At 37.8% G+C, this 26,234-nt stretch overlaps 1 protein-coding gene across 15 annotated transcripts in view; it reads left to right on the top strand.

Annotated features, from left to right (window-relative positions):
* Window positions 1–7,758: 7,758 nt before the first annotated feature.
* The window catches only part of ptk2ab (protein tyrosine kinase 2ab), a 66,586-nt gene continuing 48,110 nt past the window's right edge, over window positions 7,759–26,234 (top strand). For 2 of the 15 annotated variants that reach the window (XM_046848589.1, XM_046848592.1), the window contains exons 1-2: window positions 9,894–10,033; window positions 23,642–23,668. In XM_046848589.1, coding sequence (XP_046704545.1) covers window positions 9,931–10,033; window positions 23,642–23,668 — 130 coding nt within the window. In that variant the 5' untranslated portion in view covers window positions 9,894–9,930. Of the gene's footprint in view, window positions 8,044–9,891; window positions 10,034–23,641; window positions 23,669–25,263; window positions 25,829–26,234 lie in introns of those variants that run through there. The other 13 variants (XM_046848590.1, XM_046848593.1, XM_046848596.1 and 10 more) reach the window with 12 other exon arrangements.

Here is a 26,234-nt window from a genome sequence, read left to right on the forward strand (position 1 = left end):
AGGACTTGTGTGATGGATGCTTTACACAAGTTTCAAACATTCTGTAAGAACCGGTAATATTTAAGGAAAAAGAAAGATGCATAATATTTTATTACCTCCAATAGATTTGAGGTTTTTTTTTTTCAATTTCATAACTTGTATTTTGATACATGCACAAAAAGTCTAGTGCACTGAATGAGCTGTATGTGAATTGTTTAAGCAAATATGAATGCACATCAACTGAACTTCTATTATAATTACCTTTTCATTTAAAGTCATTATTTTGCCTTTCACAGTCTAATTTAATCAAGTTCTAATTTGTATATCTATCCATATTTATATTAAGTTTATGGACAAAAGTTTCTGGACACCTGACTATAACATCCCATTCCACATTTTGTCCCCATTTGCTGTTATAATAACCTTTGCTCTTCTGGGAAGATGTGCTTGAGGAGATATGTGTTCATTCAGACACAAGAGTGAAGTCAGGTGCTGATGTAAGGTGAAGAGGCCTGTAGGTGTACAGTTGAGATGAGAGCTCTTTAGCAGGCCACTCATGATCTACTTCAACCCATATAAAGCATATCTTTGTGCACAGGGGTCTGGTCATGTTAGAGCAGGTCTGGGTATCCTATTTCAAGTTAAGATTATTTAATGCTACTGCATCCAAAGACATATGGATGGAAAAAAGTCAGGTGTCTCAATGTTTTGTCTATATGCATATAGTCAGTCTGTCTGTCTACATTCAATCTTTTTTTGTTTTTTTGCCGTTGTGTGTAATGTGTGTGAGAGCCTATCCTGTGATTTGAGTTGATTGTATTGTATTTATTTATTTTATTACAGAAAATTGTACTAATAATAGTTTATCAGTGTTTTAGTTACCATGTTAGTTTAGCTTTTTTAACTGCTGTGCATGGAAAAATCTGGAATATTAGTGACTTGGCCATATCTTACATGCCTAAACTTGTAAAGACAGGAAACAGCACATGGAATTTCATGTTTCACAAACATACACCAAAACTAATTTTCCTATTGTAGCTCAACTGAAGTATTTACAAAAGTAATGACAGAATTCTTTACATCATATACACTTCCACTCATCATGAGGATAACTAAAGAACTTTCAACATAACATAATTGATGACTGTCAGCCGCACAGGTTATATTTATATTTATATTTATATTAAATGCTTGAGCATACAGCTTCCCAACTATGTTAATAGAATGATGGGGGAGGCAAAGAAGATGTACAGGCATAGAATTGATTCCTATGGTTTCCATAGCAACCTACATATGAACAAACTGAATAAAATCAATACTTTTCTAGATAAAAAAAAATACTGTGCCTGGAACTACAATCAGAATTCAATTTGTGTTCAGATGCAATCAGATTAACCTTCAAATGAAAGTTTTAACTGCCTTTTTATGTTTATATTGTATCTACATTGATCTGTTTGACCAAACGCATAGCAAGTGAAGAAACTCCATGTGGTACTTATGATGGGAAAATTAAAAAATTATATTCATAACTTAGAGTCCCTTTAACAGCCTGTGGCCTTTTCTCTGACTTTCCATTGCCAGCTGGCCAGAGTTGTGATTTAATATCAATATTTCCACTAAAGTTTGCTGCCCTTTTCTCTATGCTATGCTTTAATATAGGATATCAGTCAACACTCTGTTCATTTGCTAACTTTACTCATTAATTGACTTAAGTGAACGAATACAGTGTATTTTTTTTAATTTATTTCTAAAATCTTACTGTCACATAAGATGCAGGTTTTTACTTTTATGCACTCTGAGCTCATTAGAGTCCAAAAAAGTTGAATTAAATATGAAAACAGACAATAAAATAGTGGGATTGTCTCTAATACTCATTTGATGTGGAGTATCAGTAATATTAAATGAATGTGACATGCATTAAAAAAGGAGATCTTTCCTACACCATTATAGTCCCCTTTCTGATGATGAAGACTACAGGCTGACTACAGGCTGAAGTCTGAGCTGTGTGACCTTTAGAGTTTGACGTTCAATGAAAGTGGGTAACACGGTACAATACTTTATTGGTTATTATGATGATTTCTTTACAGTAATGGGGCAAAATTACCTGCAGACAGACAGACAACTACTTTAATTAAGGCAATTCTGGCTTATCTTGTTACTTATCATCCCATAGCCTGTATCCAGAGTCACAATAAAATACACCCAAATGCAGACATATAAATTAATGAAGTTTCCATTATCCCTGAAGAGTCACACAGAATCTGGCATAGATATTCACCAATGTCAAACCACCACTAAGATTTCACTCACCCCTGACCCTCCCAAAACTTTTATTTTCGATGTAAAATATATAAAATTCAGTATGAATCCATAGGTTGCAGCTGATGCTTGGAAATGGAATATACTGAATAACCTTTATTCTTCAGTATCCTCAGCATGTCAATTTCTTCACTAATTTGAATTTGAAAAGACCTCAAACTGGCTGCATCCAAACTGACCCACGATGAAGGATGTTAGGTATGAGACTAATAACCCATAACTTTGTGATAGTATCCTAAATTCTAAGTGATGTTTGCTAGAAGTAAATGCATTATATTAGTGTGGTCATTACAGGTTGATTGTTAAATGCAAATTGAGGTTGTTCATTTAAATTCATTTAAGTTGGTTGAGGCTTAAATTGAGGTTTAAGTTCATTTAAAAGCAATATTTCCTTGTGTGTTGCTTACACTTTCTGAGATTAATAAGTACCCTACTGTCAGATATATATATATATATATATATATATATATATATATATATATATATATATATATATATATATATATATATATATATATAAAAGCAAACAACAAATAAAATGCGTTCAGAGGCTCTTACAGTGCAGATACACAGCAAAGAAATGCAGATTAGCATCTACCAGAAGTGGAAACAGTAGCAATATGCAATTTAACAAGTGCATATATGTATGTTAATGTGTACAACAAATAAATATAAAGGATACATGCAGTGAAAACATGCAGATGCAATGGAGCAATGTCAAGATCTTTAATTAAAAATGATAATTTATGGATTTCTTTTTACAGTGAACAATGTATGTCTTGTCTAATTTGATCCCTCATAATGTACAATGCTGACCTTAAAGCTATTCAAATCAGAAAAAATCTGAACTGCTAATCTTGTGGAGCTTTGCCATTGGAGAATATGAACTACAATAGATCTGCTTTAACATCTGGGACAGTTAGACACGTAGAAATTAGAGACTTAGAAAGCAATTTAGCATTATAATTAGCATAAATAGTAGTATTGTTCTCTTTAAATAAAAAAAAAAAAAATCAAACTAAGCTAAAAACTAAATCTAGTAAGTTACCTTGATTACAATAATAATTAGATTTTTTTTCTGTATTTCTCTGATTTACAGTAAAATGACTTTACTTGTTTGTGTTGTGAATGAAATGTAATAATATTATAGTCATTGCATTTGTAAGCCCAGAAGTGACTGTTGGGAGTAGATCAGGAGCTAGTGTGGAGCTAGTGTGGACTCTTTATATATATATATATATATATATATATATATATATATATATATATATATATATATATATATATATATATATACAGTGAGGAAAATAAGTATTTGAACACCCTGCTATTTTGCAAGTTCTCCCACTTAGAAATCATAAAGGGTTCTGAAATTGTCATCGTAGGTGCATGTCCACTGTGAGAGACATAATCTAAAAAAAAAAATCTAGAAATCACAATATATGATTTTTAAACTATTTATTTGTATGATACAGCTGCAAATAAGTATTTGAACACCTGTCTATCAGCTAGAATTCTGACCCTCAAAGACCTGTTAGTCTGCCTTTAAAATGTCCACCTCCACTACATTTATTATCCTAAATTAGATGCACCTGTTTGAGGTCGTTAGCTGCATAAAGACACCTGTCCACTCCATACAATCAGTAAGAATCCAACTACTAACATGGCCAAGACCAAAGAGCTGTCCAAAGACACTAGAGACAAAATTGTACACCTCCACAAGGCTGGACAGGGCTACGGGAAATTGCCAAGCAGCTTGGTGAAAAAAGGTCCACTGTTGGAGCAATTATTAGAAAATGGAAGAAGCTAAACATGACTGTCAATCTCCCTCGGACTGGGGCTCCATGCAAGATCTCACCTCGTGGGGTCTCAATGATCCTAAGGAAGGTGAGAAATCAGCCCAGAACTACACAGGAGGAGCTGGTCAATGACCTGAAAAGAGCTGGGACCACCGTTTCCAAGGTTACTGTTGGTAATACACTAAGACGTCATGGTTTGAAATCATGCATGGCACGGAAGGTTCCCCAGCACATGTCCAGGCACGTCTTAAGTTTGCCAATGACCATTTGGATGATCCAGAGGAGTCATGGGAGAAAGTCATGTGGTCAGATAAGACCAAAATAGAACTTTTGGGTCATAATTCCACTAAATGTGTTTGGAGGAAGAAGAATGATGAGTACCATCCCAAGAACACCATCCCTACTGTGAAGCATGGGGGTGGTAGCATCATGCTTTGGGGTGTTTTTCTGCACATGGGACAGGGCGACTGCACTGTATTCAGGAGAGGATGACCGGGGCCATGTATTGCGAGATTTTAGGGAACAACCTCCTTCCCTCAGTTAGAGCATTGAAGATGGGTCGAGGCTGGGTCTTCCAACATGACAATGACCAGAAGCACACAGCAAGGATAACCAAGGAGTGGCTCTGTAAGAAGCATATCAAGGTTCTGGCGTGGCCTAGCCAGTCTCCAGACCTAAACCCAATAGAGAATCTTTGGAGGGAGCTCAAACTCCGTGTTTCTCAGCGACAGGTCAGAAACCTGACTGATCTAAAGAAGATCTGTGTGGAGGAGTGGGCCAAAATCCCTCCTGCAGTGTGTGCAAACCTGGTGAAAAACTACAAGAAACGTTTGACCTCTGTAATTGCAAACAAAGGCTACTGTACCAAATATTAACATTGACTTTCTCAGGTGTTCAAATACTTATTTGCAGCTGTATCATACAAATAAATAGTTAAAAAATCATACATTGTGATTTCTGGATTTTTTTTTTAGATTATGTCTCTCACAATGGACATGCACCTACGATGACAATTTCAGACCCCTCCATGATTTCTAAGTGGGAGAACTTGCAAAATAGCAGGGTGTTCAAATACTTATTTTCCTCACTGTATATGTTGTTTTAGAAGCTGTTTGACCACAGGGCTGAGGTCTTGAAATTTGCCCTGGAGATAAGGAGCCATATGTTATGGTTAATAACAAAGCAGTTGCTTTTGTTTTTAATTATTTACATATTCTATCTTAAATAATCTCATTGAAAAAAATTCCTTCTTATGAATATACCAGTCTTTGCAATATTTGTACACAATTCGTAATGTATCTTCCGAACAAGAAATTATACATATAGAGTCAAATCTTGTGTACAGTGTAGATTATTTTGTTTATTTTCTGTGCAACAACATGATGACCTACTAATTGAGAAACTGCCCTGTTAAGGTTTGAATGTTTTATATCTCTAATACCTCTTGTAACCTCTGTCTGTCTTCAGCAGATGGCAGTATCTCATCCAACATTTATAATTCTACCATCAGGATTCAGCCAATGTTGAGTTTAACCTACTGTAAATGTCTTCTGTAGCGTTGAAGGCTTAGTGCTTATGTGGAATGTTCACATAGAATTTTAGATCGACCTTCACTATGTATTGAATAGAAGGTCTGCAAAAATGAAATAAGTAAAAAAGCTAACCTTGTTTAAATGTACATAGAAATGTTCACTATACAGGAATCCTGATCCAGGCACTATGTGTGGGACATTGAGAGTTGAAAAAAGAGCTGCAGATTTTGCTGGGATAGTGTTCAGGCGCTAGGTTGTATGCCAGAGACCACTAAGTTCTCTTTAGCTCTATTAAACAGAATTATTTGCTGGAAAGTGGTTTAGACAAAAACAAGTCGTTAAAGTATTAAGAAACAAATTTGCTGACCTTGCAGTGACAACAAAAGTTGCCATGGATGGGACTTTGGTGTGCCTGGGTGGAAAGCAACATCTGACTCTGTAGAAGAGACGTTTAGCCTTGGCATCAGGGAATTCATCCAAGCAAATTGAAGTATGATAATACTATTTTGAAAAATGCAAGTATGAAACCATGTAGATCAACTAGGCACCCAGTCTAGAGGTCAAAGTTTGTTTATTGTTGCTGATGTGATTGTAGAAGGTGACCATTGAGATACCGTCTTGTCAGGATAAATCTAAAGAAAAAACTTTTTGGACAATAGTTGAATGACACTAAAAGTTCTATTATATCAGTGAGATATAATGGCAATATTAAAGCTATTCATGTATGCCCCCTCTTCTTACAATGCAAAAATTCAGGAGTGTAATCCCGTATAATGATAATTGGAACCTTATGACTATAAGGTCAGCGTGTTTATAGAAAATGTGATCCTTGGCTGACACTGAAGCGCATGAAGAATTCAGGCTGCATGTCTCTCGCCCATGCAGAGAGCTGTGATTGGCCTCTCTCAGCACTGTCCGGGGGAGGCTACGCCACAACAATAAAGACCCCAGAGGAGCACCACAGCACTGACATGGAAAAGGAAGGAATTTTTGCGATGTGTCTATTTAGACAGAGACAAAGATAATACACATCTCCATCGTTCCCCGGCGCCTGTGGGTGTGCAACTATTATCCATGCTAACATACTGTTGCTTTTTTTCTTATGGAAGCGAGATTTGAGTTAAGAGATTAGATGGAACAGTGGCTCAGTGAGCATTGCTGGTGTGTGCATGTGTGTGTGTATGTATGTGGTGTTTATTTTATGTGGTTCTTTATGGAACCATAATGTATTCATTAGTCACAATGTTAGGAGACATTTTCTAGTCAGCATAAGAATTGAAATATGGTAAAAGTTGAAATAACAGCTTAGTCTGGGAAGGAAGGCAAAAACACAAGTGCAAGACCATCAGAAAATCTCCAACAAACATTCATTATGTAGGTAGCAGTGGATCCAACGTATAGCCCAGGAACACAGGGTGTGAGATGAGGTGACACAACTTGAATAAGGCAATGTTTGACTCCAGGGCATTATACACACACTCATTCACACTTAAAGCTGTGCTCAGGAAAGAAATACATCCACTAGCATGGTTTGGGACTAGTATTAGGAAACCAAACACCCCAAAGGAAACCTACATGGACAGCATGCAAAAGGCAGTAAGCCAGTTTCAAAACAGGGGCTCTGGAGGTGTAGGTAGTAGAACTATCTATTGGGTCACCTGTCTTGAACATCTACTGACCAATTTAGTGGGACAGTTTATTCAAATAATAAAGAAGCTGGAAAATAGCTTGGCTGGTGGTGAAGTGGTTATTCTGCATGATCAGCATGTTTGGCCTTTTTTGATTTTGTGGCTCAATTCTATGTCTCGTATTTTGTTCCGCATAATGCAGGACAACTTCTGGGGGTCTCATGTGCTGCGTTTATTTAAAAAAAAATGGACTAAACATAATAAAATGAGTGAAATTTGTGGAATTGATTTCAAGCCTTCCTGTAGTTTGTCCATTGTGTTATATTGTGTTAACTTTATTCTTGCTGTATACTGCCTGTGAAACTGCTCGATGCTGGTCAGACTGTACTCCGGCTGTATTGTTTGAATGGTATATTTTGGAAGAATGAAAAATACACATATACACAGGGGGAAAACGGGGCGTTTTGTGTCCACACTTGGGCATGTCCCGTTAGCCGGCTGTGGGCTACGAGGTCACACCGCGTCGGTCAGTCAGCCATATTGGCTCCATCAGCTCAGGAGGATGCAGCGGGGCTGAGCTGCAGCGGACAGGAGAAGGAGTTTTCTGCGTGGAGGAAACCCGGAGAGACCCCACACACCCCCCGGACCCCACCGAGATTTTTAACGCAAAAACACCACCACACACCGTAGAGCTAAAGGACAACCCACGGACCGAAGAAGCGCGCTGTGTATTTTCCCGAGCGCCATAATAACGTCGGTTCCCGGATAACGGATGGAAAAGAGACGGTAAGAGCGGAGCGGGTTCTCTGGAATCGGCTCTCTGTTTCTCTCAGCGGGAACGCGTTAGCCTGTTAGCATCGACAGAGCCAAACAAGTGAACTAGCACACAAGGAGAATTCGCTCACAACAATTACTGACCGTTTAGAAACATTCGTTTTGTTTCCATATGTTTTTTTTATTGCTCAATAAATCCTATGTTACGGTGTAATTAATCCGGAGTGGTCTTGGATGAGAGTAGGGGAACCTCACACAATAAAATACACATATTTACTACTGCTACTACTTACTACTACTATTATTTACTAATAATCAACGCATTTTCAGGGTCGTGTTTGTGTGTTTGTGTGTAGCAGTTTTTGTTAAGGAGGTTGTTGTCAGAGAGGAAACACCGCTGCAGTGCAGATTGGAGCAAACAACACTGAGCAAAACTTATTAGACTCGTGTACCTGATTACACACACACACACACACACACACACACACACACACACACACACTCACTCACTCACTCACACACTCATCCGTCTATTCTTTCACTCACTCACTCACTCACTCACACACTCATCCGTCTATTCTTTCACTCACTCACACACTCACACACTCATCCGTCTATTCTTTCACTCACTCACACACTCACACACTTATCCGTCTATTCTTTCACTCACTCACACACTCATCCGTCTATTCTTTCACTCACTCACACACTCACACACTCATTCGTCTATTCTTTCACTCACTCACACACTCATCCGTCTATTCTTTCACTCACCACACACTCACACACTCATCCGTCTATTCTTTCACTCACTCACACACTCATCCATCTATTCTTTCTTTCTTTCTTTCTTTCTTTCTTTCTTTCTTTCTTTCTTTCTTTCTTTCACTCACTCACTCACTCACTCACTCACTCACACACTCATCTGTCTATTCTTTATTTCACTCACTAACACACTCATCAGTCTTTTATTTCTATCTTTCCTCACTTACACACTTATCTGCCTCTTCTTTCTTTTATTCACACACTCATCCATATATTCTTTCCTTCACTCACATATTCATCCATTCATTCTTACTCACTCACTCACTCATTTATTTATTGTTTCACTTATTCACTCACACACATTTATTCTTTTACTCACTCATTCATTCATTTTATACTCACTCATTCATGTATACACATTCTTTCACTTTTTCACTGACACACAGGCATTAATCTTTTTAAATTGTTCACTCACTCACTCACTCACTCACTCATTTATTCTCTCATTCTTTTACTCTCCTACACATTAATTTGTTCTTAAAAGTTTTTATTGACTTACTGTCATTCGTTAATTCAATATTTCCTTTTTTCAATCTTCGTTTACTTACTCAATTGCTTACTCACTCATTCATGCACACACACACACACACACACACACACACACACACACACACCTTCACACACATACCTTCACACACATATTCATTAACATCTAAATTTAGCATATCCAATCCACCAGCCGCTAGCATGTTTTTAGGAGTAACATGGGAAGAACATGTGAAAATTCCAGCTCATGTTGCGACCTACAAGTATACATACAGTATTTCATCACCTGCTTTTAGGTAAACGGATTTATATGTTCCTCTCTGTTAAATTTGATGTTTGTTCCCTCTAAAGAGGAATAACGGTTTAAACCGAATGCTTTTAGTAGGCATGAGTGGAAACACATTTGGTCGAGTAAATAGATATGCAAGGTGCTCGTTGTGGCAAGTCATAGCTGGTGAGTGTGTGTGTGTGTGTGTGTGAGGAAAGAGGGTGTGGGAGGTGCCGGTGTAAGGAACTCCATAGGTGTGTGTGTGTGTGTGTAGCAGGAAGCCTTAGGTATGCTGTAATGCCACGAACAGGCCACAGATAATGCAAACAACACATCACGCTGTAGAGAAAGCGCCCTTTTGTCGGCTGGATACATGGGAAAACATCATGCAGTTTTGGAGTTTACTGAACTGTACAAATGGAGGTATGTCTCTTCGTGCGGATTTTGTAAAACCTGTGGCTGGTGTGGATGTGTTATGTGTTAAACCTGGAGTTAACATGTCCTCAGGGGCAGGATTTGGAAGGTGGTATCTTTTTAACTCGGAAGATAAAGGATAAGACAGGGTTTATTTTTGTTGTTCCTCGTATTGGCTCGGGAATGTTTTAGAATCTAAACTGAACTGGTCACAGCTTTGAGCACCACAAAGACAAGACCAGGCGTAGCATATCTTATGGTTCCGGCTGAACGTGATGGATTCCAGGAGAAGTCCCTTACCGCTGATCTGCTTCAGGCTATAGGTCTGAAAAGTCCAACAGTGCAGATACAACATTGAAGATACTGTATGTATACAGATGTACAGAGTAAATACAGGCTTCAGTTCAATTCAGCTGTATTGTACACTGAACACCAGCTTTAGAGAAGTGAGAAGATTAAGGATACACATTTTCCATTCGCTCAATTTATCTTTATAAATGTATCTCTAATGAGTGGCGTAGAGAAACTCATCCTAATCTGTGTAACAGCAGATTATATATAGTTCCATTTATAACTGTGTATTATATGGTCAAGATACAACAGTGAGGAGTAGTGTATGTAGGAAACTCATTATAGTTTTACTGTTGAAGTCTAAACACGCATGAACTTTGGATTTAATGTGACAATAATATCTGCTTTTTAAATAACGAAATTGTCAGATTTGTCAATTCTTAGCACACATTAGGCATGATGTGTGTGTGTGTGTGTTTTAGGGCAATCTGTATTGAGTTTATGGATTTGTCTGTATTCATTAACGCTAATCCCGATTCCGGTTCCAAATCCAAATTGACACCAAAATCTAACCAGTTAGCAAAATAACACATAATTATTTTAGCAATTAGCGGACTTGCTTTCAAGCTAGTGACTTGCAGCTCCTGTGCTAGCAGACTTTTTTTGTCCAGTGGGTTCAAGGCTTCAAGAATTAAAGTACACTTGTTACTTCACCATGTTTCTTCACTATGTTTCTTCACACACACTCATCCCAGTTTTCTTCTATTAAGCAGATTCATTACTGCCACTAGTGCATGTTTGTTCTCTATTTCTTTTGCTGGCTAAGAGGATCTGCTCAGTCATTAGTGAGTCACTGGTGAACGTTGTCAGACAATGATGTCTATAGTCTATAGTAAAGAAAAAATATATATAAATAAAAAATTCTAACTCCAACCCACTGACTGAAATTCTGTTCAAAATTAGGAGTGCGTCCACACATCTGGCCAGAGTGGCACACACCTGGATCTATAATTATAAGCATTATAAAGGGTAAAATCCTGTAGTGTGACTGCAGCATAAGAAATGTTTTTCTCGTCAGAAGAGGACACCTATGCTAGCAGCAAGTTTTATCATTTTGAGCAAAATTACCAACAGAGCAGTGATTACCGTACATTTCTACTATTACCGTGTTGTATAACTCAGCTAAAGCTCTCAATAATGTCATGCAGTGTTTATTTATTCTATTTCAATTTAATTTGAAACAAACTTTGTTTTGAAATTTGATCCCTTATGTTACGGATATTGTCACGATGTAAGAATCAGTGTAGGAGACCTAACCGCCATGTCATAACATTGCAATAACATAGAAATGAATAAAAAAAAATGTTGTTAATGCAATACTCATGGGTCTTGTGTTCAATCCTAATATCAGGTTTTCAAGGCTGGCTAGCATCTTCATTTTTTTTGTCAACGTAATGAAACACAAACTAGCTGTCTATTAAAAATCAGTAAATCAGTTCAGTTCATTCAGAGATGCTTTTCTGCTGATGGTTGCAAAGAGTAGTTCATTGAATTACTGTAGCCTTCTTGTGCAATCATTGTGCATAACCTCTGTAAACTGTTGTGCAGGAGAAGCCTAGGAGATCAGCAGTTTCTGAAATGCTCAAACCCCAATGGGTTTTCTCCCATGATTAAAGTCAATAAAACTTTCTTTCGGCTTCTCCTATTAGGGGTCGCCACAGCGGATCATCCGTATTCATAATCCGCATGTTCGATTTTTCACACGTTTTACGCTGGATGCCCTTCCTAACGCAACCCTACCCATTTATCTGGGCTTGGGACCGGCACTTAGAGTGCACTGACTTGTGCAACCCGAATGGCTGGGGTCGGTTTCCTGACTGGGAATCGAACCAGGGCCGCAGCGTTGAGAGCGCCGCATCCTAACCACTAGACCACCAGGGAACCTCAATGATTAAAGTCAATAAGAACACATTTTCTCTCATTGTGATGTTTCATGCAAACGATGAAGCTTTCGACATAAAGGCGCATTATTGTATTAATTGTGCACTGCTGCCTGATGTTTTTTTTAATTGAGCAGAGGTTCACATGTCAGTAATCAGCAGTGTATATATGATATATGAGCATTGACTGCAACAAGCAGAGAATTGGTGGTGTTGGAAATGAATTCCCAATCCCTGACCTGTGCTATTGATTTGTCCAACATGTGTTCAATTAGCTTTTTTTTTTAAAAACAGAACTTTAAAAGTTGCAGGCATTTTGGTTTTATGATTATGATTATATACGTTGGGGGTTCTACAGTACAAAATTGGAAGTATGTCAGACAAGCGGATTGGTATTTGATTTGTAGGTGTAGTTTTCCCCATCACACAGCGGTACTACACAACGTGTCAGACAAATCAGTGCATAATATAACAGAAGGCTTCACACTAGTGTCTTGTGTATATTAGAGACCTGATTGCTGTGGTTCAAAATTGTTTTTAACGAATTGTTTTATCAAAAGTTTTGGTGTAAGTACACGAGCTGGTCAGTAGGTCAGGAATGGTGTCTAGGAATGATATGCTATGGTTTTAGAAGCTGCTGTGAGTATTTTGTAAGTTTTTTGAGTTTTTATATATATATATATATATATATATATATATATATATATATATATATATATATATATATAAAATAGAATTTAAGAGTAAATATAGAATAACTCTGCTTGATTAACACTGCTGATTTGACTGTGCAGTTAAGGGAGAATATTTGTTTTATCATCCTTATGCTTATAATTATAGATTTGGAACTGACAGAATATTTGAACTGAACCTTTGCCTTTTCTGAATTAAACAATGACTGCCTGAATAGTTGGATCCTTATTTCTCTAATTATAGATAAGGTGTATAAGATCCATTCTTGTACTATAATCTTCGGTTTTTACTGTAAATGGGGAATAAATGTGCAATCGGATGTTCAGAAATCACACACGAATTTTATAGTACGGTGTCCACAAACCTTTGTCCATACAGTGCATTGTAAAATTGTACTTCACATCAGTGTTCCAACAGTGTTGGAAGTTTTTCGTAATATAGTGTGTATTAGGTATATAATTTATTGGATGGAAAGCTTCAGCCAGAAGTTTGGTCTTATGGCAGCATTGTAGTTTTTTTTTTAAATGCATGATTCTGTTTGTTTGTTTGTTTGTTTAGTTTGAAATCACACGCCTTGATAAAAATGCCATGTGGGCGCTTGTCATGTTTTTGTCCAAGCTCAGTAGTAATAAGGTTAAAGGAATGATGAGGCAGGATACGGTGACCTCAGCGTTAATCATTATGCGTTGCTCAGTTCCAAATCTGATCTTTGAGCTGATTAACACAGTGCCACATCTTCTTCTCATATCTCAGTCAAACACTAATGCAATGAATATTTAATTCGCATTTATTTATTCAGAGATTTCTGAAGCATTGGCTTATAAAATATGCCGTGGGGTTAATCAATGAGACACGTCAGACGGGTGTATTCTCAGTGTACGTTCCAGCTTTAGAGTCTTTTTCATTTTATCTGGGTGACGTGCCCAAACATAACCATGCTCACCTGTATGTGATGGTGGAAGATAATAGACTTACGTTGAAATTGCATTGAAACATGCGATTCGTAATGTATTGTGCCTGAACCAGAATTAGGATCACCTTAGATGTTGGTATTCTCCGCTTTACACCTATACAGGTCAATGTATTTAAAAAAAAATATTACTCTGACGTCATTAAAGAGGAATTTGCCCACATTCCATACTATTACTACTGACTGAGTCGGCTGCTGGCTATTGAGACATACGCTGACTTGCTTTCACTTGTTAGATTTCTCAAGTGTTCATTTGCTACCTGTTCTCTCTACTTCTATCAGTGAGATACAGAGGAACCAGACCAATTCATTTCTTTAAAGCCAAACGGACTCAAGCTATTGAGTCAGGGGAGAAGACATGACATTTCTGAGCTTCTGAGAGTCACCCTGACAATTCTGTAATAGGGATTCACACTCCGAGCTGTCAGACTGGAATTGGCAGGAGTTTTATAAAAGAAATATCGTCAAAGACCTGCTCCCAAAATTTTCACACAGAGCAGCAGGCACAACACAGAGGCAATTCCTCATTTAGGCTTGCCTTTGAGCTAGCCATATACACCCCAAATATTATATATATATATACTATATGCTTTATGCAAATGTATGATTATTATTTGTGAAACCCAAAACTCATCATAGAACATGAAGATAAAATATTCTTGTAAACGTTTTAAAGTAATTGTGGTGTTTTAAATTACGTAAATCATCAGACAGAACTTTTACTATGTTTCCACACGGGCGGTTTTGATTGCCGGATGTGTGCAAATATTGTAATGTGTCAAACAAATATTTAGTGAATTAAAAAGATTTTTTTTCACTGGAGTTTATTTATTTTTAATATCCGAGTAAAGAAAGACTTTTATATTTGTTTATTTATATATTTGCTAAAAAAAACCATGCTAAAACGAATTTGAATGAATGGAATATATATAATTAGGGCGGCAAATAATGACTTTTTTGATTACCGATTAATCTGATTCAGGAAAAAAAAGTTACATAAGCTGTTTTGCTTATTATAACTGTATAGAACTATATAGAACCATTACAGTGTACTTTAAATAAATGCAAAGCCACTTATTGAGTGTAAGTGTCAGGGTGCGAGTGAAACAGGAGGCGGACGCTGGAATAAGCTCACTCAGGTTTAATGATGAGAATGAGAGAGCGAGATACACACAAGCACACACACAGACGCGCACACACACTCACTCACGCACGCACACGGCAGTCCTTCGGCTGAGAGAGTCCGAGGTGCATTTTGGGGAAGCGTAGCTGACCCGAGATGCGCGGGGAGGAGAAGCGCAGCCGAAACGGGATTGAGGAGTCCGGATGAAACGGATAAATAGAGTCCTGTGTGGAAATCCGGACACAGAAACATAGACCGCACGTAAAGTCCAACACATACAATAACGAATGGGGATTGGGAGTGAATGAGGAGCTTATATAGAAGCGGGGTGGAGTGATGATGAACCCCAGGTGAGCGTGATTATGCCTGGAGCTCCAGAGAGAGTGGAGGCATGAGTGATGATGAGCTCCAGGTGTGCATGATTAAACCTGGAGCTCTAGGGAGAGCAGAGGCATAGAGAGCCACCAAAGGGGGCGTGGCAGGTGGTTCCCTGACAGTAAGTATCTTTGATTATGACATTTGTGTCTGCTCACTCATGCTGGATTGTTTCTTTTTATTTAAAAAAACCAAACAAACCAAAAAAAAAAACATTTGCGTATTCAAGGTGTAAATTGTGTAAATCAACATTTGTGTTGTTTTTAATGGTAATTGCAACCATGCTTTAAAAAATACACATACATTTTGTTTAGTCCTAAAGATATACGAATCTACAATATAATACATTTAATTTAGTATAATTATTATAATAATAACAATAATACTAATTAAAAAAAAAAAAAAAAATATATATATATATATATATATATATATATATATATATATATATATATATATATATATATATATATATATACAGTGGAACCTCGGTTACGAATTTCATTCGTTCCGGTACTTTATTCGTAACCTGAAACGTTCGTATCCCGATACAAATTTCCCCATAATAATGAACAGAAACTTCGGTAATTCGTTCTGGACAACCAAAAATATTACTTAAATAAAAATAAAGCCAATATTCACTAATATTATTTACTTTTAACATGTTATATTAAAATCATACCACATAAAACATACAAAAGAGGAAAAGATCTTTACCGGTACTTTCCTTTGAGAAGACTCGCTGCAGGAGACGAAGTTCGTAGAAGGGGAGGAGGAGAGTTATTGTTTGAAGGAGAATCTTATTATATTATATTATTATATATTATTATATATTATATTATAGAATATTAAAGACAGTGTTATTAACACTAACGCTGAGACAATTGTTGCATTAGAGGAAAATGAGAGCTGTTTCTTTAAGGCTACTATCAGTTGGTATTGAAGTCCAGAGTGAAATTCATTATGGGTATTGTACTGGAAAAGACTGTAACCCTGCTAATCTATCTTCATAAAAACAAGTAAAGTGGTTATGCATCGGCTAATGTTGTCCATCTCATCATTCCACGAGCATCAACTAACGAGTTGTTACGCTGCTGCCGGAAAAGTTCAAGCGGATAAGTAACACGATGCTCGCTAGGGACACAGGACGCTAACTGATGTGACGAGCTGCGTGGATAGAGCAAAACAACCAACTTGCCTGCGATTTTTGGTGAGTGACGTTCGTATCCCGATACAAATTTCCCCATAATAATGAACAGAAACTTCGGTAATTCGTTCTGGACAACCAAAAATATTACTTAAATAAAAATAAAGCCAATATTCACTAATATTATTTACTTTTAACATGTTATATTAAAATCATACCACATAAAACATACAAAAGAGGAAAAGATCTTTACCGGTACTTTCCTTTGAGAAGACTCGCTGCAGGAGACGAAGTTCGTAGAAGGGGAGGAGGAGAGTTATTGTTTGGAAGGAGAATCTTATTATATTATATTATTATATATTATTATATATTATATTATAGAATATTAAAGACAGTGTTATTAACACGAACGCTGAGACAATTGTTGCATTAGAGGAAAATGAGAGCTGTTTCTTTAAGGCTACTATCAGTTGGTATTGAAGTCCAGAGTGAAATTCATTATGGGTATTGTACTTCGGAAAAGACTGTAACCCTGCTAATCTATCTTCATAAAAACAAGTAAAGTGGTTATGCATCGGCTAATGTTGTCCATCTCATCATTCCACGAGCATCAACTAACGAGTTGTTACGCTGCTGCCGGGAAAAGTTCAAGCGGATAAGTAACACGATGCTCTCGCTAGGGACACAGGACGCTAACTGATGTGACGAGCTGCGTGGATAGAGCAAAAACAACCAACTTGCCTGCGATTTTTTGGTGAGTGACGTTCGTATCCCGATATATTGTTCGTAACCAGGGGCAAAAATTTTTATGAACTGCGATTCGTAACCTGAATTATACGTATGCCGGGGCGTTCGTAACCCGAGGTTCCACTGTATATATATATATATATATATATATATATATATATATATATATATATATATATATATATAAAAAATTAAATAATTATATATATAAAATTAAATAAAAAAGACTAAAAGTATAAAGTATGGGAATATGCAATAAATTGAGCAACGGTTTAGATGCAGCCTTAATGATTGGCTCAGAATTTCTCATGATTAGTCCCTACATCATATTTTGTGATTATTCCCTATAATCTCTACTCTTACGAGGTTTGTTCATACCTGTGTTCCCATTTTACCACAATTTTGTCCTCATGATGAATAAAAATCTATGTACTGTTAAGTTACATGCACAACTAGCATCCACACAAACTGCACTTCATTAAAACATATTTCCAGTGTTAGATTTGAAAAACTTAAGTATCCTGGGTAGAGCCCTGATCTTGACCTCACCGAACACCATTCAGGAGAAACTGGAACAGCGACTGTACACTAAACCGCCTCATTAACATGAACGCCTGAACTCACTAATGCTTTTGTAAGTGAGTGGAAAATCCCCACAGCCACGTTCCAGAGTCGAGTGAAAAGAAGAGTGGGGGTTTTTAGAACAGCAAATGAGGATCAACTGGAAAATGGGATGTTTAGAAAGCACATTTGGGTGTGTTTTTCAGGTGTCCACATACAAGACATACATCTAAGTGATTTAAATAATGAAAAAGTTGATGGAGTGTAGATAGGATTTGACAATACTTCCTGTCAGGTTGCTGCTTTTTGCTGCTGTAGAGAAGTTTAGTTAGATATTGTGTGATATCAGACCCTATCATCTCTTCACTCTTACACTCAATTCACAGTGAGAGAGAAGGATGCTGTTCAACTCTGCACGCATAAACTCATGAAGGTCAGCGTGTTTTTATGTAAAAGTTCCTGGGATTTGTTTTAGGGTGCATTCTGAGTGTCCAAGATTTTTGAATCCACTTTGTTCTCCTGGTTTCTAAAGAAAGAATATAAATATGTCTCTCCACATCGAATTTTATATTTCAGACTAGAGCATGAAGTAACTTATAATAATGTGTGGGGGTGCAGCAATATATCCTTCAGTGTCGCTGTAGTAAAACAGAGGACATGCACAAAGGTGTTGATTAAGCAATAGTTCATAAATGTTTGAACATATGAGTCATGTAGTGACAGACAGTCTGTCCTTCTTTTTTCCTCATGTTAGAATGGGTTTTTTCTTTTTTCTTTCAGTCACATATGACATCTACCTCCATTCTCTAGAAAACAGAAGGAAAATAAGGTAGAAATGTAAGTTCTGTCAGCATAGTGCCAGTTCCTCAACCTCAGCTCCATCGCTTGAGGTAATATTTCATCTCAGCAAGGTGTGTTTTTGAATCTTACTCATTTAGTTTTTATTTTTGTTTGTACCTGCAGCAATGTTTTCTACCAATTTTAGAAAATACACCGTGCACATGAGATTACACATGCTTTTTTGAACATCTCTTACCACATGTATTCCCCATTTGTTGTTATATTAACGTCCATTCTTCTGAAAAGATTGAGGTCAGAGCTCTATTTCCTAAAGTGTTCAAAATCTACTTTATTTAAACCCGTGTAACCCGGAAAAGGTTACAAATGATGAATGATTTTCTTGATTTTTTGTAGCTTTACATCTGACATCCATCCTGCGCTCACAAGATTCAGGTGCCCTGAGACCCTATATGTATTTATATGTATTTTTATCCACCTGGATTGGTTTTAGCTGGGTTCAAACTAAATGAAAACTAAATTAATCTGATTATTATAGCCGTGGAACAGTTAGACACGTTGGATGTTTTTATGAGGAATATTGGTGGGTAATCCAATTTGTCTATTATTAAACAGTAATAAAGCAAATGAGGTTCAATCAGAGCAACCTTATGTGTGATAGTTTCTTCTTCATGACCCTAAAGCCCAAAACGTGTACTGGATAAAACAACAGATGCACACCATTAATATTATGGAACAAATAAAAAGAAAAGCATTTTCCCTTCAGAAAAGCATCCATTATTTATAGATTGCTGTATTATAGTTGCTCTGAACTGTACTGTGAACATAGATGTGGCATTTGGGTATGGAAGCGCACTTTGTCTCATTCAGTAAGTATAAAATCATCTCACAAAAGTGAGTACACCCCTCACATTTCAGCAAAAAGTTTAGTAGATCTTCTCAAAGGACAATACTATAGAAATGACACTTGGATATATTTTAGAGTAGTCAATGTGCAGCTTGTATAGAAGTATAGATTTACTGTCCTCTGAAAATAACTCAACATACAGCAATTATTGTCAATTGTCAATAGCTGGCAACACAAGTAAGTACACCCTAAGTGAAAACAGCTGTACGTCATGTAACCATGCAAAGTCACACGTCCTACTCCTTACGTTCATGTTTCTGTCTGCTTAACAGGACCATACACATGTGTGTATCTTGTATAAGAGCAGTTAAAATTTGATGCTTTGAGTACAATTCTCTCATACTGACCACTGGATGTTCAACATGGCACCTCATGGTAAAGACTCTCTGAGGAGTTGAGACGTAGAATTGTTGCTCTCTACAAAGAGGCCTAGACTATAAGAATATCAGAACACCCTGAAACTGAGTTACAGTACAGTGGCCAAAGACATACAGAGGTTTTCCAAGACGAGTTCCACTCAGAACAGGCCTCGTAAGGGTCCATCAAAGAAGTTGAGTCCTCGTGCTGTGAGTCAGGTGCAGAAGCTGCTTCTAAAAAAACAGACACATGAGTGCTGCAGCATTGCTTTAGAGGTTGCAGAAGCGGAAGGTCCGCTTGTCGGTGCTCAGACCATACGCCGCACAGTGCAAACAGTTTGCTGAAGACATCGTGTCTAAAAACAGGAATTACTGGAACCATGTCCTGTGGTCTGATGAGACTAAGATAAACTCAGATGGTGTCCAGCATGTGTGGTGACGCTCTGGTGAGGATTAACAAGAAAATTGTGTCTTGCCTTAGGGCTGTAACGATTCCTTGAGTAACTTGAGTAATTCGGATACAAAATAGCATCGAGGCATATTGTTTAACTACACAAGACAATGCAAACAGACAATACAAGATAGTGTAGGACAGATACACAAAACACATAATACCAGTAAACCTACTGTATATGTTATACAGCACAATGTGAAAAAGAGAACAATAAACAAAAGCACTTACTAACATACAAACAATTATGTGCAAAACATATTAACAGCATAAATAAACAGTATAATATGATTATAATGTAACATGGGTGGTGCTGAAGACATGGATGTGTATGAAATGAGTATTGAGTGTGTGTTTGAGTTCAGGTTGTAACAGTTCAGGAACACACAGTTGAGCGAGTGTGTGTGTGAGTTTGATACAGTTCAGTTCTGTGTGTCGAGGAGCCTGATGGCTTGAGGAAAAAAACTGGCACCATTTTGGTTCTCGAGACGCCGCTGTGTTCTACTGTTGCTCCGCCATCTTGGATAATTTTGATGTAATATGGTAATTAAATGCAGTAAATGGTTTTCACAGATTGCAACTTCAGCAAAAGAAATGGTAATTTTTTCTAAAAAAGGAAACAAATTACTTGAGACCTGATTTTATTTTATTTTCTCCTGTATATTTAGTATTGCTCTTTAATGAAAAAAAGAACTTCTTATCTGATTAAGTCAAGTCAAGAGGCTTTTATTGTCATTTCTACTATACGCAGTGGTACACAGCACACAGTAAAAACAAGACAACGTTCCTCCAGAACCCTGGTGCTACACTAAACAACATAGAGCTACAACACACAACATAAAGTTACATAAAGTGCAATCGAGTGCAAATAGTGAAGAAGACAGAGTGGGACAATACACATAACACAAGATAGCACCGACTAGCAAAGCTACTGTATACTTTGAATATACAGTACTGAGCAGAGAGGACTATAAAGACTAAAAACAAGAGTATATGTAAACAAACACAATGCAGTGCAAAAACAGCCGTAGCAGCAGTCGAGAGGTGCAAAAAAAAGCATTTAAACGGTATAATATGGTTAAGTGTAAATAAATGGTGGTGGAATGGATTGAGATCAGAAATGTGTGTGTGTTTAGTTCAGGTTTGTGTGTGTGTGTGTGTGTGTGTGTGTTTTCATTTAGTTACTCGATTGAACGATGAATTAATCGGTAGAATACAAAATAATCAATTACTTAAATAATCAATAGCTACAGCCCTTTCTTGCCTACAGTCAGTAAGTGCTGAGGAAGCTGAAGATAAAGGTGATGGAGTGGCAAAGTGCGTCTCCAGACCTGAACCTTATTGAGCACCTGTGGGGCATCCTCAATAGGAAGGTGGAGAAGCGCTATGTGTCTAACATTCAGCAGCTCTGTGATGTCATTATGGAGGAGTGGAAGAGGATCCCAGCAACGACCTGTGCAGCTCTGGTGAATTCCATGCACATGAGGATTAAGGCAGTGCTGAATAACAGTAGTGCTCACACAAAATATAGAAACTTTGGACACAGTTTTTACATGTTCACTTAGGATGTACTCAATTTTTAGACAATTTATTTAGACAATAAGAGATATTGACTACTCTAAAACTCTAAACTATATCCAAGTATGATTTCTATAGTATTGTCCCTTGATTGTCCTATATATTAGGAGTTCAGTACATACCTCTGTTTTTGAATCACAGTTCTGTTAAATTTTGAGAGAGAGAGAGAGAGAGAGAGAGAGAGAGAGAGAGAGAGCGAGCTTTGGAAAGTGTTGGCCCATGATGCTGATGAAATCACACAGGAATTTGTATAGCAGTGTTTATGGTGTTTTTTTTGTGTTCACCTATATACTGTAGGACGTCGCTACAGTGACAGTGTTGCAGAGTCTCGCAACCATTTGCGTGATATTACAGGACTAGTGTTCCCTGAAGTCCAGAGCTGCCTGTCTCTTTAGCATATGAATGAGCTGTGGGATGACCATGTAGTCTATGTGGGTCAGAACTGAATTGCTGTCAAACATAATAAACAGGAAAGAGGCTCTCTGTCTTTCACGCAGCTTCTCTCATGTTCGCTTAGTTGTGTCTGTTTGCGTCCTTTTTAGCCTTTTATCAGAAATTCTACTGGAAATTTCGAATAAAATGCAGCTTGAATCAATTCTAAAGCTTTCATAGTAAACTGTGATATTGTGTTTAGTAAATGCTTTTGATGCTTCTTGAATGTAACTAATCATAAAACTGAAGTAAAACTTATCTGACAATAAGAAAAAAAATCAGTCATGCTCCATTATACATCTCTCCAGTTCATATTTCATTTTGTGTGTCGCGTATACAAGTCTTGTTTTTTAATTGTATTATATTTGCTCTCTTCCCGAAGCGTAGATTTGTTCTAGATTAAAGGTGATACTATTGTTAGCAACTTGCGGTCATTTGTTAAACTATTCAGTAGATGCACTATTTGGACTAAACATTATTTGGACACGGGACTTTTCCAGCCATTTCTGGTTCTTCCCCAGAATGTTACCATTAAGTCCCATTCGTATCGGATGTGTTTGGATGCGGTAGAATTAAATCTTCCCCTTCAACTAGGAGACCTAATCAAATTTGTTCCAGCATGACAGTGTCCCTGTGCACAAAGCCAGCTCCATGAAGAAATGGTTTACATGAGCTGGAGTGGAAGAACTTGAGTGGCCTGCTGTAGAGTTCTGACTTCACCCCTAGTGAACACCTTTGGAATTAATTGGAACGCTGCCCCCTCCTTATCCTATATCAGTACCACAAATCTCCACAAGCACACTCCAAAATCTTGCGGAACATCTTTGCAGAAGAGCGGAGGTTATTAAGAGAGCAAATGGGGAATGATGTGGATTGGGATGTTCAAAAAGGGCATACAAATCTAATGGTGGGGTGTCCACAAACTTTGGTCCATATAGTGTATTTAAGCCCCCCTCCTGAAAGAGCAGCTGAAATCTGTTTAGAAGGTCATAAGGTGTTATGAATGAATCTGCTGCACTGAAGTAGTCAATTGTTACTACTGCTTACCTACTACTGTAATGATGCTCTATGAGCACTACAGCTCTGATCGCACAGCTAGAGGGCTCTCTTTTCTCAAACACATGGCCGGTCTGTGTTCTATCACTTCTTCCAGTACACACTCACTGCCTTAAAAGGATGCTCTGTCGTCTTGGTGTTTTTAAGACTGGTGTGTGACTAGTTTTTATGTTCTTTTTTTTTTTGTTACAGATATTGCCAGGATTTCATACTACGGAGGTAAGCAAATACCAAGACTATCCTTCAGATATTTGAAAGCAATCGCATATCCATAATTGCATTCATGGCTTTTAACTTTGCTGCTTTGACCGAATGTGTACACACAGATTCCAGATGGGGAAAGGAGGAGGGGGCATTTCAGACATAGGGAGTTTTTCATGTGAGGCTGTACCGTGCCCAAAAAGGCCAGTATTGAGCACGTAATGGCTTTCCGGGCTGATATTTGAGCCAGTGCAGTTCCTGTGGGAGGGTAGGGTAGCAGGAAATGAAACTATCTGGTCTCTATTATGGAGATCAAACCTTTACTCTTGCAGCGAACAGGCTTTAAGACCAAGGTCACAAAAGATAGAAAATCAAATATGAGTATTAGAGAGGCTCTGTTTATGTAACAGGTTAGTATATTAGTTTAATACCATAGTGTGATTGAATTCTCAGTTCTCACATTATATACAAATCTATTAATATTACCTTGGGCCATATCACACCGCCACAGCATGCATTATTTTGATTGAGAAGTACAGGCTGTCATGTGTTATTTCTTGCGTGTGTCACATTAGTCAGAGCGGTGCGTTGCTTTCATTTATGTCTCAAATTCATTTATTTGACCAGGTTATTTTTAGACTCTTTCTATCCCAGAAACTTTGTGTACTATTTCAGTACAAATTTATTTGGTGGACATTATGTGTAAAAAATAAATAAAAAGGCGTATTTATAGTGGTCGTAAAGCTTTCTGTTCCCCACCTCTCCATTGACAGAGCACTTTAGCTCCAAGTTGACCTTGTTTAAGGGCCAACTTGTTTTTACGTTTTTTCAATTAAACCTATGTGAATCACGGGACCAGGAAAAAAAAAACATCAGCATTATAGGAACTGTAAAATAAATGCAAAAGACATTTAGAATGCTCATTAGTGGATGCAAAAAAACAGACCCTGTGGGGGTCTCTCACTCAGAGACACATTTATATAATTAATTGATTAAGTAGTGAATTAATCACTGTAGCTGCTCGTGCTACTGGGAGCAGTAATGTTTACTGAGGCATAGGGTTTATGGATACGTGGAAACTATTTGAATTATTGCATTAATGTTACAAGTCAAATATTCCATTTCAATTCAATATTCAAATTCAAATTATATTGTTTAAATGGTTTTTTTCAGACAGATAAATAGTATATAATAGTATATAATAAACATAGAAAAACAGAATAAAATGTCATGGTTAAGAGTTTCTGCATATTTTCTGATGCTGTTTGTAAAATGTCTGTGCATTTGCTTGGATGCCATAATGCTGATTTGCAGTCAAGTGCATGCATCAAATCTGATCTGTAGCCATTAGGTGTGATTTTTGGAAACAATCGAATTGAGCTAGCTAAAAGAGTTTGTTCAAAAGAATTTGCATATTGCTCTGGAAACTCCTCCCATTTTTCTCAGCTGCCCTGATATGATTCACCCATTCTGTCTGTCTTTCGCTCCCCACCCCTCCCTTTCTCACCGGCTCCATCCCTCGCTCTTCCTTTTTTCAAGTCGTGCACAAATGCTCACACCCACACGGCTTACACACACACGCACACACACACACCCACACATATACACGCACACACTGCAGCGTTGCTTCCTATTTCATTCTGGATATCACCTCTGAAAGGACGGCAGTAGAAGGTGTCCTCCAGGAGCCTGCATTTCATCGCTTGAGGATTTCTGTTCCAGATTACGAATTAGTTTTGAAAGTATCACTTGTCTGTTTTTGGATTGCTCCATAAAGCTGTGCTGGATTTACCGGTTCAGGATGCACATAGTGATATAGATGACTCAGTTTATGTTCTTCTAGCAGTATTGATTTATCTGTCGGTCATCCTTATCTCGCTACACCTGTCGCAAATTTTGTGCACCGGCGTCGATCAGGGCTACTTGGTTAACCGGCGGTCAGCTCTCCCCAGCGTGCCGCTGGCAGCACAGAGGTCATAGAGGGCCGAGGCGGGCCCGGGCGGCCCCCCGCTCCCCATGTGTGCGAGGGGGAGCCGCAGAGCCGCTGGGCCTGGGAGAGAGAACCAGGCGGAGGAGCAGGAGGAAGAGGCGAGCGTATGGAGAGCAGTGGATGCAGCCCCTTCCCCCTGTGCTGGGCTCGCAGAGCCTGCGTCTACTCCTACACATCTCCTCTGCCAAGTATGTCACCTACATACAGTAGTGCTCTAGCTGTAGGAAGCACACTTACTTACTCTGAGATGTGCTCGAGTGTCATGCAGCTGGTTTAAGCGTGTGGCTGTGATTCGTTCGAGAGATTTTAGTGCATCAAGTTTTGTTTTTGTGTTTGAAAGATAAAACTAAGCACTAAGATTTTACAGTCACTCAGAAATACATATAATCTTGAATTTCTGCTTTTGGGGCGGAAGAAGGTGGCCTGATTCTCGATCATGGGTGTTTTTGAAAAACGGACCACACTCATTTAGCGATGTAGGTTAATGTAGTTTGTTGCACTTAGTGCTATAAGACGATGCACAGGATTAATAAATGAACTGATTGAGCATGCAACACCATGTAGGTATGCAATGTGTAGTGTGTCATACATAGT

The sequence above is a fragment of the Silurus meridionalis genome, chromosome 4, assembly GCF_014805685.1.
Source record: "Silurus meridionalis isolate SWU-2019-XX chromosome 4, ASM1480568v1, whole genome shotgun sequence".
In the NCBI taxonomy this organism is placed as follows: domain Eukaryota; kingdom Metazoa; phylum Chordata; class Actinopteri; order Siluriformes; family Siluridae; genus Silurus; species Silurus meridionalis.